The sequence below is a fragment of the Argopecten irradians genome, chromosome 7, assembly GCF_041381155.1.
Source record: "Argopecten irradians isolate NY chromosome 7, Ai_NY, whole genome shotgun sequence".
Taxonomy (NCBI): Eukaryota; Metazoa; Mollusca; class Bivalvia; order Pectinida; family Pectinidae; genus Argopecten; species Argopecten irradians.
The window spans coordinates 28,031,518-28,045,664 of NC_091140.1; the positions used below are offsets into that span (position 1 = coordinate 28,031,518).

General features: G+C 32.8%; 1 protein-coding gene across 1 annotated transcript in view; it reads right to left on the reverse strand.

Annotated features, from left to right (window-relative positions):
- The window catches only part of LOC138327120 (mucin-3A-like), a 39,735-nt gene continuing 25,588 nt past the window's right edge, over window positions 1-14,147 (reverse strand). Inside the window, exon 4 of the mRNA XM_069273103.1 lies at window positions 1-70. Within this exon, the coding sequence (XP_069129204.1) occupies window positions 1-70 (70 nt within the window). The remainder of the gene's footprint in view (window positions 71-14,147) is intronic.

Here is a 14,147-nt window from a genome sequence, read left to right on the forward strand (position 1 = left end):
TCATCCGTCTAGTGTTCGGAGGTCCCAGCTTCGGGGTTGACTAGGTCTGGCCGCCACATTTTCTTCTGAACTGTTACAAAAATGAGTATAAATTAATTATTTGATGATATGATGTTAATATAGCAAATCTGTTCCAAACGTTTTGAGTTCATTTGTAAAAACAAATCGATTATCATACTGTAAAAATAAATAACTTATTACATGTACAATTGTTTAATGTAAGAGACGTGCAAAGCATATTGTGTAACATATTATTTAGTTTATAAAGACTATAATTTAGCGTCTCATTATTCGATTGGTATACAGTGTACGTTTTATATAATCATTATCATAAAGTGAAAATATGTTTGTGTGAGGTTGGCCAGGGCCCTGAATGTCATAAACTGAATGTCATAGAAATATTTACATTTCACAGGACTTTCTAATTAGACAGTGGACTTTGATTTAACAATGAGAGCACAAATAAAATATGTATCAGTTTCATGGCTTTTGACTGTGTTACCCCTTTAAGTAAGGTGTCTGTATGATCTCATATCTTTGTGTATAAAATGAAGCAAACAATTTTTTTTTTGAAATAAGAAAATGGCTATTAAGGTAAAATTCTGCTTATATTATGAAGGTGTTAGAATAGTATAGTTTTACAGGTATTGAAATGATATTTCGAATATCAAAAGTCAAGTTTAACACACTGCTAATTACCCGAGTAATTCCTGGTACCTTATTTGAGTTATATGATGTTCGTTAGACAGTGTCACTCACCTATGCTTAGAGAATGACGTAATTACACAGAAAATAAGTTAATTATTTAATCAAAATCAGCACTTTTATATTCTTATCTCTAGCAATTTTATACTGATCAAATTTCAAACCCGTCAGACTCGTCCGCGTCTATGAAGACAAGATGCATCAGATCCACTGTCTCAAAGAGTGTAACCGCAAACACAAACTGCGGCTAATTATCGGCAAATCTCATGTTTTATCTTTAATATGAAAATTATGCCATCTCGATTTGTACATGTGTTTCAAAATTAAAGAAGAATATCGTAACCTGTACTTTTCATTTTGTTGTTGTCATCTTCTTTCAGATTCTTGACATTAATTGACGAATTGCGTTTAAGCATGCCTGATAACTTAAACGAAAAGCTTGATTTAAGTTCTAATCGAGACGCACCCGCTATGATACACATATGCCTACACGTGCGTGAAACCTCATCCAAAAGGAACTCTTAACTTTAATGTGAATTATTTTTGATTAAATAAAATTCAGTGATTTTTTTTTATTCCTCCGCCGATAGCCTATGGCACATGCAGACACACTGATGTGATTGTAGATGTCAAATGACTAGACGGGTCGATTTTAATTTTAAAAATTAAATGAATTCGTGTAAAACGTGCGTGTGTATGCTGCAGAGACATGCTGGAAGATGAAACACAGGTATGACCAATTAGGTCCCATGTCGGCTGTCCGCTGTGCATACACCGCAGACGAAGTCTTGGTGGACTTCCGGAGAGGTTATTCACCTTCATGTACTTTAAGTATTAAAAACAACACTATTGGGATTAATTTATCAATACAAATACATTTCAAATCGCAAGAACAAATATCAAATTCACTTATTTAGAAAGTAACTCTACAATATAAAAATGATGGAAGATCAATTAGCGTAGGAAAGATGAGGATTAATCTACATCTTTTTGTAATTAATTATATTTAATTTATTAATCACACTAATCTATAGTCTTTATAATTTTTTTATATTGAAATATAGATAATTTAAAGAAATATCCCATTCCACAATAACTTCAATGTTACCAGATTCCACTGTATGTACGTAAATATGCGCTTTTGTAAAGAATAGGATATCAATACCAAATTATAAAATGTAAAATGATTTGTTTTTTGAAATGAATTTGAAGATACGCCTATGTGCTCTCATTATTGTTCTAATGCATGGTGAAATATAATTTTGAACATGTTTTCTGTATATAACTTTTTTTCCAAGAATATTGGTTGCATACTATTAAAAATTATAATTAATATCAAAACTGATACAAATCTACGTTGTATGAAACTAGCATTGTGATGTTTAATATCCATCATTGTTTATGAATGTCACATGGACATTATTGATGAATTACTTTGAAAAATACATCATCTTTCAATATCGAAATTGTAATGAGAATTGTTTTCAAATAAATGATAATGGTTAATATTTTTCTATGATATATGTGCTTATAAAATCAAATACACCAACTTATAAGATGAATGCGGTAGAATGGGTAAAAAGGTTATAATATTGCTACCAAAAGTCGACAGAAAACAAAGAGATATCTTAAAAACAACTACACATATTTGTAATGACAAAATGCCCTGAAGATAGTGTTAAAATTACAGTATTCAAGTTAAGTGTTCATTTTTAAGCTGGACATCCCATCAACGACATGGACATCTCTTTACAAAGTGTTCCAGACACGGAGCAATAATGGTCATTCTATATTTTGAAAACAAAAAAGTATGTTATGGCAGCTTTTACCAGAAAATACCCCCATAGAAACATCTAGATAGGATTTGCAAATTATCCTATTAAATATGAAGCCGGTTAAAGACTTGTGTCGCGGGTCATCTGTGGCCGTAGATCGGACACGTGATATGATAGTGGTCAATTCATCCTATGGACAATACTGACCAGTGGTCCCCATGCTCGTACATACGACTTCAAGGTGGCCTAGCCCGGAGGGGTCGAGACCAGTAACAAACAAAATTCCGGACCTGCTCTTTAAAGATACATGTCCGGCAATTTGTATCGTGAAAACAGAGCATCTGACCCCACCACCCTGACACCACGGGGATGAGAAGATGAGACAGATTATTGACACACTAATGCAGGAAATTAATTCACGACAAAATGGTCCTGTGTAATGTCGCTCTCTTAAGCATTAACCCCTCCCTGTAGGCCGACAGTATTACACGGCTTGTTCGATGATGCTTGGATAAGCTGACATATTGTAGAGCCCCCAGCAGATCGTCGATGTGGATTCAATGGCAGCAGATGCTACTAATGTAGATGTTATCTCGAACATTCCGTATTTTGTTTCCAATTTTGGTCACCGTTTGGTCACAAAGTTTCTGAGCAATATAATCTAATACTTTTTTTACAAACCACAACTGGCGAATATAAATTATTCTGAGTGATGCGCGTCATTCAGAGATAACTGGCTAGTCTAACAATTGAAGGCCATGCCCCACACCACACGTCATGAAACGATTGTGACAATTTCGGATAGTTGATATCACGTCAAAGTATGCTCGGGAGTGTTTTCAGTTTTAAATTTCAAGACATATTATTTTGAATTTCACACCTCTTAAGCCAAATTAAAGTGTCACGCTCACTCAAATTTGTTAAATCTACCCCAGTAGTTTGGAATTAAATGAAACAGCTTTTAAATATAACCCAACAAAGAAATGATATATTTTAATTACATCTCCCCTTCAAACAAACACCTGACGTTAACTATCCGTAAAGTGAGTTCCGGAGTATCATCATACCCGTGTGAGATGAAATGAAATGATAATTAGATTCCCTATAATATAAATATATTTGGCAAGCTGCACGTACACACTTTATCTAAATGACCCCCAAAGATGATTTTAAAGTACAGTTGTACAGGTAGAACTCGCTTTTCTGACAGGTAAATTCATTCACGTGACTGGCCCATAGCTATTGCTGATGAGGTTTTTCAGCGAACTGTGCTTGTTGTAATTATATTTTGTAAGATTTTGACACTAACTGTCAATGTGAGTATCATTTCATTATTTAATAAAAATGTGTTGTGGGTACCTGTCAATCAATGTTCTATGTTTAATTGGGTATATATTACCTAATTAACTCCACATAAAGATAAAAAACACGCCCTGTCAATCAAAAAGTTATGATTTAATGATGTCATTAGATACTGCACAAGGAGATCTTGTCAAAGTGATGTAACACGATAGTCTCGCTACATTAAAGAGTAAAAATATAAAGGACCTCATTACAGAGAAAACAAAATGAACAGCTTTTATTATAGCTTAAAGTTGTATTTATATAAACTTAAGATAATTTGTGTAAAACTAGTGACCATTCCGATAAAAGTTAGTGAATATTAAACATAATAATACTATTATTAAAGTTAATAATACTATTATTAAAGTACACTAGGAAATAATTGTCTTACTTATCAATACAACATTTTCAAAAGTTAACCTTCCCACATCATAATAAATTTCGTCAGATTTCACATATTAAATTTTTACAAACACACACAATAAAAATTAAAGAGTACAAATAAATAATTAAAATATGTCAAACAAATCAAGTACCAAAGCTTCGAAAAGAGAAACAATCCTGTATGATATATGTAATGGCATTCACATTAATTGTATACCTCTGCCCCATTATTTTCATATTGTTGAGTGTAATCTTGGTATTAATCTTCTATTTTAATCAGATTTCTGTCTGAATAGAATTAAAGTGCTTTGATAGTCAAATAAAAAACCTTAATCATAAGATGGCTTCACACGTTGTTATATCTTGTGCCTATTATTATGTTTTGACTAAGTTCATGTGCATGTCCATTGATTACAGCTCTAAACAGCGATATTTTATTTTCTACTCAAAAATAAATTGAGAAAAATTATTACATCGATGACAAATATACGACATTGATGTCAGTTGTTCCGAGCGATATTTTTCTGAAAGTGCTTGTTTTATTTATATATCGACTATTTTAAGCATCAAAAACGTTAAATCAATGAATTCAAAGATACTCCACCGCCGACAGCTCATAAATGATACTCATCATTTAAACAATAATTGGTGTTTACTCGTGTATAGGATACAGTGCCACTGTTTTTTTGCGGATGCTATAAATTATTTTTGATATTTTTAATTGGAAGTAAAATTAGATGCTCAAACTTTTCAATGGTGGTAATAGTGTAAAGTAAGTAACTTTTGTAACTGAAGAAAAATGCTTAATCGTCTGCTCCCGTTTTTGATAGAGACAAAATACCAGTTTCAGTACTGTATAATGTGAATATATCTCAATAATTCTGATGATTCGCTTCAAATGACGATCCCATTATCTTCCTGAGAATATATTTAATCGATAATATAATTTAGCGAATGGACAATAACTAATAAAACGTTGCAGTCACACAGGCAAATAAATGGAATAATTGTTACTATCATTGCGAGTTACTGATAAGGGGAAACAACTCTTAGATGACAACCTATCTCGGTATCCCTATGCTATCAGGGCTACATGTATTTGAAAAACAAATAACATGAAATGTTGATTTTTTACACGGATAATCATTACTTTCTCACAAAACAAAAACAATTATGAATTCTCATGAAAATATGAAGCAACTGAAGCTGTATGTATATTAGAATTATGAATTCAAAACATATAGATGTGAAAAAAAAATTTTTTCGTACGATTTAAAAAAAAATTATGTTTGATACTGCTAGGTACAATAAGCTTTATCGTAACATAACCAATAATTAACATTATGAATAAGAAATCTATCTTAATTATTGAAATTACCTTATCAAATTCCTTGCCTCTTCTATGAAATAAAATGTGTCGATATTGACATTCACGTAGAATTCCAACCCTGCTGTCTCCAATGAATGATCGTGAAAGGGAAGTTCATTTGAAATCTTTTCCTTCAGTCCTATCAAACTTTCTTTTTTCTTATGCCTCCATTGACATCGCCATATTTTTTAACCATGAATTGAGCCCCTGTTAAGATAGTCTGGTTTATGTCACATAGTAGAGACATAGCTTAGTCTATGAAAGGTTTGGTACAACTGGTGTGCCCGTTGTCAGTATAATATGACCGGTGTGGGCGTTCGATCCGGTGTCTTTGGTAGCTTGCTTCAGTGAGTCAGCACTATAAAAAGGCAAGAGCTATATATTTTTCATTTTATAGCACTATCGTGATGAAGCACATTTAAAAAATGGCTAATAAAAGCAAATCAGTCCTTCTACTACCACATTCATAGACAATTACATATTTTATAATGCATTTGTTAGTAATATGAATCAAGGTAAAAAGTTGAGTTTTACTTTTTTGTGATATTAGCAAAGTATTTGACAGAGCATGGCATCAAGGTCTTCTATATCAATCAAAACAATATGATATCAATGAAAATATGATTAATTGGTTTCAAAATTATCTTTCGGATATAATGCAAAGGAGTAATTACAGAAGGTTATTATTCCCAATCTATTAGTATTGTAATGCAGGGGTATCTCAAAGGTTTGGCTTGGTCCACTGGTTTTTCTTCTTTTCATAAATGATATCACTAAAAATATCTTTACTAATATTAAGCTCTTTGCAGATGACACCTCCCTCTATGTGAATATAGGCAATGACCCTGCACAAACGGCATAAGAATTAACACCCGACCTTACTTACATAAGTAAATGGGCACATGCATATAAATAAAACAGAAAGCATGATGTGAAATTAATGCACAATAAATCCTCACAGTACGCACAAGATTTACTAATTCCTTTTGCTACTAATACTGATGATAATCACCACTCTCTTTATTATACTAGAAAGTGTTTCCCCAATATGTAATACTAATAATTTCTATATTCTTATATAATACCAAGAAAAAAGTAGGTGTCCATGTGGAGTTGAATATATAAAAATAAAAGTCAACGACTTTCCTCTTGTTATAAAAAATAAAGTCAACGAAATCATGAAATGGTGAATGTACAAGAGGAAAGTCGTTGACTTTTATTTTTTATATAATAATATATATTCTTTCCTTTCATGTGCCGCACAGTTAATGCCTGGGATCTTGGAAGTTTCAAACATTTGTATATCTGTAGATACCTTTTACTGATATGATATCTGTAGATACCTTTAAATGTGAAGGGAAACGGAGGCCAGATATCATACTTGGTCAGCTGACAAATAGTTATAGTGATTTAAAATCTGATTTACACCATGATTACCTAACTTATATCCCATCATGTAGGTACTCTGTTTCATTAGAAACAGTTTCTCGTTATTTTTTCTTGAATGTTCCCTCTACATTCCTCTCTGCAGTGAAATATTCCAAAACAGCAACAGGTACAATAATACACATACTTATATTAGTATTGATACATTTTCTATATGGATGGTACAACTGCGATGTTAATATAAATAGACAAGTGCTTCATGATATTCATCTCTACATTGGAACGTCAGAGCGTTTTAACCAATATCAATTTGATTAGTTTGTGTTTTGTTTCAAGCATTTCTACTGTATCAACAACCTATTAATCATATTAATTATATATAATTGACATGCAACTAGTTAATATTTATACAAAGTTAAGTTCAGACATTAACAATTAGGATGGTTACGACTCGTGTATCTGTGATGCACATGGACATATGGTCAATTGACCAAACCGTTTATTAATTTTCACAAAAAGTTATACGTATTCCTCATGTTTTATATCTAATATGATATCTTAGATTATAATCGCTACATATATATTTAGTTTGTATATTTGTAATGATGTGTATATGTGTGTGTGTGTGTGTGTGTGTGTGTGTGTGTGTATGCAAGTATATAATATGCATATGTGACCTAAGTATAATTAGTTAGCTGCACTGTGTTTGTTGTTATAAGATTATGCATTTAAAGTACGTGTAAATATTATCACTTTATCCACTAAGGTAGAAAATGTATATAGGCTTCGCCTGTTATTCAATCCTTTAGACATAACATCTCTTCAATAACATTTTTGAAATGAAAAAAAGACTATTACGTGTCTTGGCTAGGGGATAGAAACAAAGCTTTCATCACAGCGGCAAATTCGAGACAAAATGTATGCGATGTAAATGGAGAATAAAGTCAGATGGAAAGAGGGAAGATGATTTCGATCATGTAATAGAGATTGAGAGAGACACGCTTCAAGCTGACAATGCAAGTTAAAAATATACATTTGAGATTAAAAAAATAATCATGTGGGTTTTTTTTATTCACAATTCGAATTTTAAAAAAAAAAACAAATATTGAATTTTTTTTTTATCTCTAATGTTTTTTTTAACTTGCATTGTCAGCTTTAAGTGTATTGTTGAATGGGTAGGCCTATAGGCTAGCGTTCGACATTTAAGAGTCATTCTATACTCTTTTTATGCATTTCACAGTAGTAATCTTGCAAGCACATTGTACATAACTATTTACTTGTATGGATGTCCTATCTCAGTGAACAGCTCTTTGATATGATTGATTTCATATAAGGATAATATATCAGCTTACAAATTGTTAAGTTATAACGGCTGTTTTAAGCATTATACACCTATTAGTTAAGTAAGAGTCTCTTGTCTCATTGAATCTTAAGAATCCCTTATGCAGTAATTTGATAGAGTAATTGACTTGTCGAAAATGTTTTATTTTATGATTGTCAAGCCTAAACGTAAATGTTATTTTATCAAAATATGAAAATGCGACGTGAACGAGTTACCTCCCCTACAACAGAAATTTTCCTAATGGCATTAGTTGGTTACAGTCTAAAAGCTTCTAAGATAACAAGATAATTTTGGCACTTGTCCTCGAGAGTTTGGCTTCCGAGATTTCTGTGAGTTTGCCCTGGTGAAGTTCAAACAGATATTTTATTTTATTTTAAGCGATTTTGTCGATGTATGACCTTCTAGACGTTGACCTAGATTTAAAATAATCTCAAACACGTATTGTCCCCAAGCCGGTGTTCGTATCTTTATGGTTTTATAAAGAAGTTGGTGTATTTATTGAGACACAAAATACCAAGGCATGATATTATGTACTCTTGTTTTAATATAACTACCTTCCTTTTCAGTAGTTCTACTCAGCATTATTATATACATTAACATCATTATGTTTCCCACTAAACAGGAATCTGGCGTTACTAATTTCGTATCATAATTCATGGATATAGCTCATCCTGGTGGACACTTAAATTGTAAGTTGCACTTCCTGTTCTAGTTATTGTTAAGATACTTCCACTGCGGGTACCAGCATTCGCCCTTATACTTACAGTACTTTTAAAACCTTTTGTGCGCTTCAACTGACAGGTAGTTCATGCAATCAAATACGTCGAAAGACTAGTAGATTCTGAGAACTTGAAGACTAAGATAATCAATACTGAGAAATGTAATATTACTATGACATCAGAGCAAATTCAAGATTAGTTTTACTTAGTTGGGTTTTGATTCTGTGTGCCTGAGGATGACCAAGAAGGCGATAATTTTCAAAAGAAGAGATATTCATATTTATTTGATTAACTAATTTTATGAAAATCGGAATATTGCTTGAATCAACCAGACGATTACTGATAATATTTTGCTAAAATATCCATCCATGTTTTACATCGACATCATACAACTTTATCATTTACTGTTGAGATAATACATTTTGGAAAGTTTCCAAACTGTCGATTTTAACTGGTGCCCTTGGGATATCGGTTAACGGTCGACACATAGCTTGTGAAGAGCTACTGTCGTATTCCACCCACATCCAGGCCATCGGAAAGTGCCATTCATATCGTGTCACCTAGATCTATTATCCTATAACACTCGAATATACTACCGTGGACATGGTCTAATCGAATACAAAGAGTTGTTGACTTGACTGTCCAAACCAAATTGCTTTGAGCGAGGCCATTTTTTTTCTAAAAGCTCTAAGGTCGTATTATCCATAACTTGGAGGCATCCTGAAGTCGCCCCTTTGGCCTGATTTTCTGTAATAGGGTATTTCAGACAGTTTTGCTGGCAATATAGCTGACCTATTTTCCGAGACTTAGCAGTTAATACACTAAATAAACCTATTCCCGGGTCTACAATACCGATGTCCAATAACAATTCATTCCTGACTAAGATTGTGGCAGTACGCTAAGTTCAAACGATCAGCTTCTTTCAACTTTAAATGCATATAAAAACAATATAAAAAATAAGATAAGAAAATAATTAAACAAAATAATCAAATAACTAAAAATAGCAAAAACACAATATTGTCTATCATACTCACAATCACATTATGAAAATAGCAGAATAAGTAAAGTTTGGGAAAAGAAAATTAAGAAACGAAATCCGTACTGGAAAAAAAAGTCAAATCCATAAGCGACTCAATGTGAGATTTAATTTTTTTCTAGCCTTCTTATTTCTTCCCGATGTCTCCTTATTACATTTCATCGCTTGTGATATTGGACTGAATGCTCGCCCATGATGACAGCTTGTTTCTGTCCACTTGCTAGGGCAAATTGGTAGATTCCTCTCCTGCTATATTAGCAAGCTTGACACAAAAAAGTGGGACTTGTGGTTTTTGACCGTTGTCAGTATTAAATTCATTATGAATTATGCTCCCTGTTACATATATATATATATACTTATTTTTGCATGATAATTTGAGAAAACAAAGCGATACATGCATAGAGATGTAATGCTTCCTTCATTATACAGTTTAAATTCTCTATTTTAATGTTAATTTGTAAATTCGCACAGATCACTTTGAAATGTTTTAACCATTTGCTATTTCAGATGTAGGTCGTTCATTATTTTAAAAACAGAAAAAATATCATATCCGAGGCTTGTCCATTATGAACGCTGTTTAATTGCATAACTGACATATTATTCGAACCGTGATTTACTGAAAGCATTAGTAATCAATGCTGTGTAAATATTTATGTGTAAAATGAAACACTAACGATTCTCCCAGATGGAAAATAATAATTCGAGCATAACTGTGGAAAAAAAATAAAATGTGAAATATGATACTATAAAACGGCTCTCCTTGTTAAATGCCAATATTCAGACATGTGGACCATTGTTCGTGCCCGCTGCGCGTTAAGTAAAAGGGGATGTATATTCAATTAGTCTTGCTAAATAAATGTGAATCAAGTCGAATACAGTATCCAAGCTCCGCTCAGACATAGCCAGCGTTAAACAGAAAACCGAAGCCGGACTTAATATCCGGACATTACTGAGGTGTGTATTGTTTGTGATTAGTGCTGTAGCAATGACACAAATGCATGCCGGCAACGGCCCTGCCGACATTAACCCCCTAGGGTGTGCTTACAACAGGGTAATGCCGTGACCAAAACATCATGTACGCAGGCCAGTTATCACAGACGCAAGTACCTTGTCAGATAGATATATCATTATATTTCTTCAGTAGTAATAAAAATGACTGTTTTCCTTTCTCAAAACAGCATGTTGTAGCAATGTTGGAATTGCATGTGGGAGAGTCATAACAACATAATTTTTGTCCGTCTGACAACCTGAACTGTCTAGGAATAATGTAACAGATGGGCAATATGTCTTTCAAATAAAATAAAACAACAAATGTTACCGGGAAAGCAAAAGGGCTCACGCCAAAGCCAATGAGCAACAACTGCGTCTTAAGTTTGACAAATAAAACAAAATCATCTCGAGGATATAAGAGGCTTATGTAACCATGTCTGGTATAGTGGATCGAGAGATTTAGCTGTCATGTTTTCAATGATATACAAACATTATTGCAAACACACGTTTATTGGTTGTAATGGCGGCAGATTCGTCCGATTTAAATAGGCTTATAGGAAACGCTTTAAAATAACCATGGCGACTTTATTACAAAGCTGCCGTGCTCGTTCATTTTCAAATGAAGGGCACACATTGGCAATATATAGATTTATAAGAAAGACTAACTTGAAAACAAATTCAATATGATCGAAAATGAAATGTTAATGTTTTGCAGACAAAATATAATTAAAAACATGTTACAATGTAGACCAACATGCTTTGGTAACAATTTAAGCATAATATAGCGATCTAATAATTATGTTCAACTGTTTGCTTAAAGATGCCGCTGACAAATGATATTTTTCCTCTATCAAAAACAGGAGCTGAAGAATTAATATTGTTCTTCAGTTTCAAAAGTTACCTTCTTTACACCATCACCATTACCAGCATAACGTTTGGAATAAAAATGTTTGAGCTTCTTATTACCCGCAAGATAAAAGTATCAAAAATAGGTTATTGCTTCCCGAAACAGTCCATGGCACTATGCCCCATATGGAATCAGATACTTATTACGCATCGACCAGAAGCTAATTAAGTTATATTATATTTTATTTGCTGTAGACATATATTTATATAAGTAAACAAACACCAGTTATTGATAAAATGATGAGTATCGGTTATGCTCTGTAGGCTATGCAGCTTCTTTGATGGGGTTGTATTGGTTTTTTTTATGTCGTATGATCAGTTTGGTATATCATACCATAAAGACTATACATGATAAATGTCTTTCTCTTTATCATTTTTGCAGAAGGCACACAAACTCCAGGGCTATAGAATATTAAATATTCATATCTTTTGAGGATTCGTCATGCGTAAATGCTGGAAAAAGACAACTCAGTTTAGAAAGATTCTTTTTTGTATTTCCAATATTTGAACAATATATAATACATCTAAAGATGTGATTTACTTTCGTTTTCCCTTTGTAACAAATGGCTTTCATAGATGTCTTCAATCTTAATGCTCTTGTATCGGACCTTGAGTCAAAAATGGAAACATGATTGTTCTTCTGCGACATAATCTACAAATCATATTTTTTTTTAATTTTATTTTTTATTTTTGAAACTTTTTCAAATTGATCGTATAAGACAATTTCATATGCAACGGAGAGGGTTGTACGGATTATTGTGAACGATTTGTGCGTAGAACATTAATTTCAGATTTCACCGTTGCCAGTATACTGTAAATCATTGTATTATCACAAAATTTCGCAAATAGTTCGCGATTTTCACAAAATTTCGCGTAATTTAATGAAAGACCAATAAGGCGAATTCAAATATTTCGCGATTTTTTTGTATAAAACGTATATATAAGACGCTTTCAAAAGCCTCGGTTGCTACAACATTTTGTGACACTCGGGTAGAATATTCCTATCCTTCATATTCACGCATGAAAGTATGTTTCTCTCATTCCTTGACGTTTTATTGCAATATTTTACTACCATTAATTTCCGACATTTTGAAATAAATTCGCTAGTCAGTGTTCGATACATAAAAATTGTTCATGTATTGATGACGTCATTGTCAAGCCCGTGTGAGCTTTCTTTTCTCTACCCCGGTAAAAGACAGAGTTATCTTTTCATTGATGAATTGTAAAAAGTAAGTGTAAACAACTTTAAAATATATTTTCGGGCGACTACGCTTAAATTAATACTCACTATTTTAAACCCTTTATATCAACATTATATGTTTGCGGGTAACTTAGTGTCACGGACAACTTATACTCAATATTTTTCTTTTCCATCCTACACTATATCATAGTGCAACCCATTCATACGCCTGCAGATATCATTAAAGCCTTACTACCTTTCCGAAACAGCTTTTAATTTTTAAAATGTAAATGTAAAATGAGATCGATAACTTTGTAGAGTCGAAAAAATAAACTTATCGTTAATAATACACGTATCATCACCTTCTGAACAATTTGATTAAAATAAACAAAATGTAAATTTTCATAACGGGGGTCGTCTAATATTTCCCGCCGTCGTCCTAAATACCGCACGGTAGTTGGCTACCACTGCGCCAGACAGCAAAAGAGCGAAATGGCTCTCCACTGTTATCGTATATTATGCAGGAAATCTTACATATGTCTGGTGTTGTAAACTCATCTTAGGTCATCGGTATATATTTTCTGATGTTATTAATCTTTTTAGGAGACCTTTATGTTTTGTTCTGGAAAGGTAGTGGGCCTTTCAACTAAGGACAATATGCAGGTAAAATATTAACGACCCACTGTATATGCAAGGTAAACACGCTACAAAAGATCTCGAATAGACAAATATTTTGTTCTCTCACGATCTGACAGAGTAGTTTTGAACCCGCAACAACAGTTGTAAACTCTGAGCACATGGTCCAAGTTAGACTGAGAAAGTATTATCAACAACTAAGGGTCTAATGGCCAGTCTAGGTCCAAGAGCGAATGGTGAGTGTTCAGTATTGGGGACATAGTTGAGGAGTAACGTGAAGGGTACCATACTTACAAGACAGATAGACTTTAACACCTTTAGGTGTTATAAAAATGTTTTGATTTAAAAATACACGGTTTATTGTTTTATTTATCT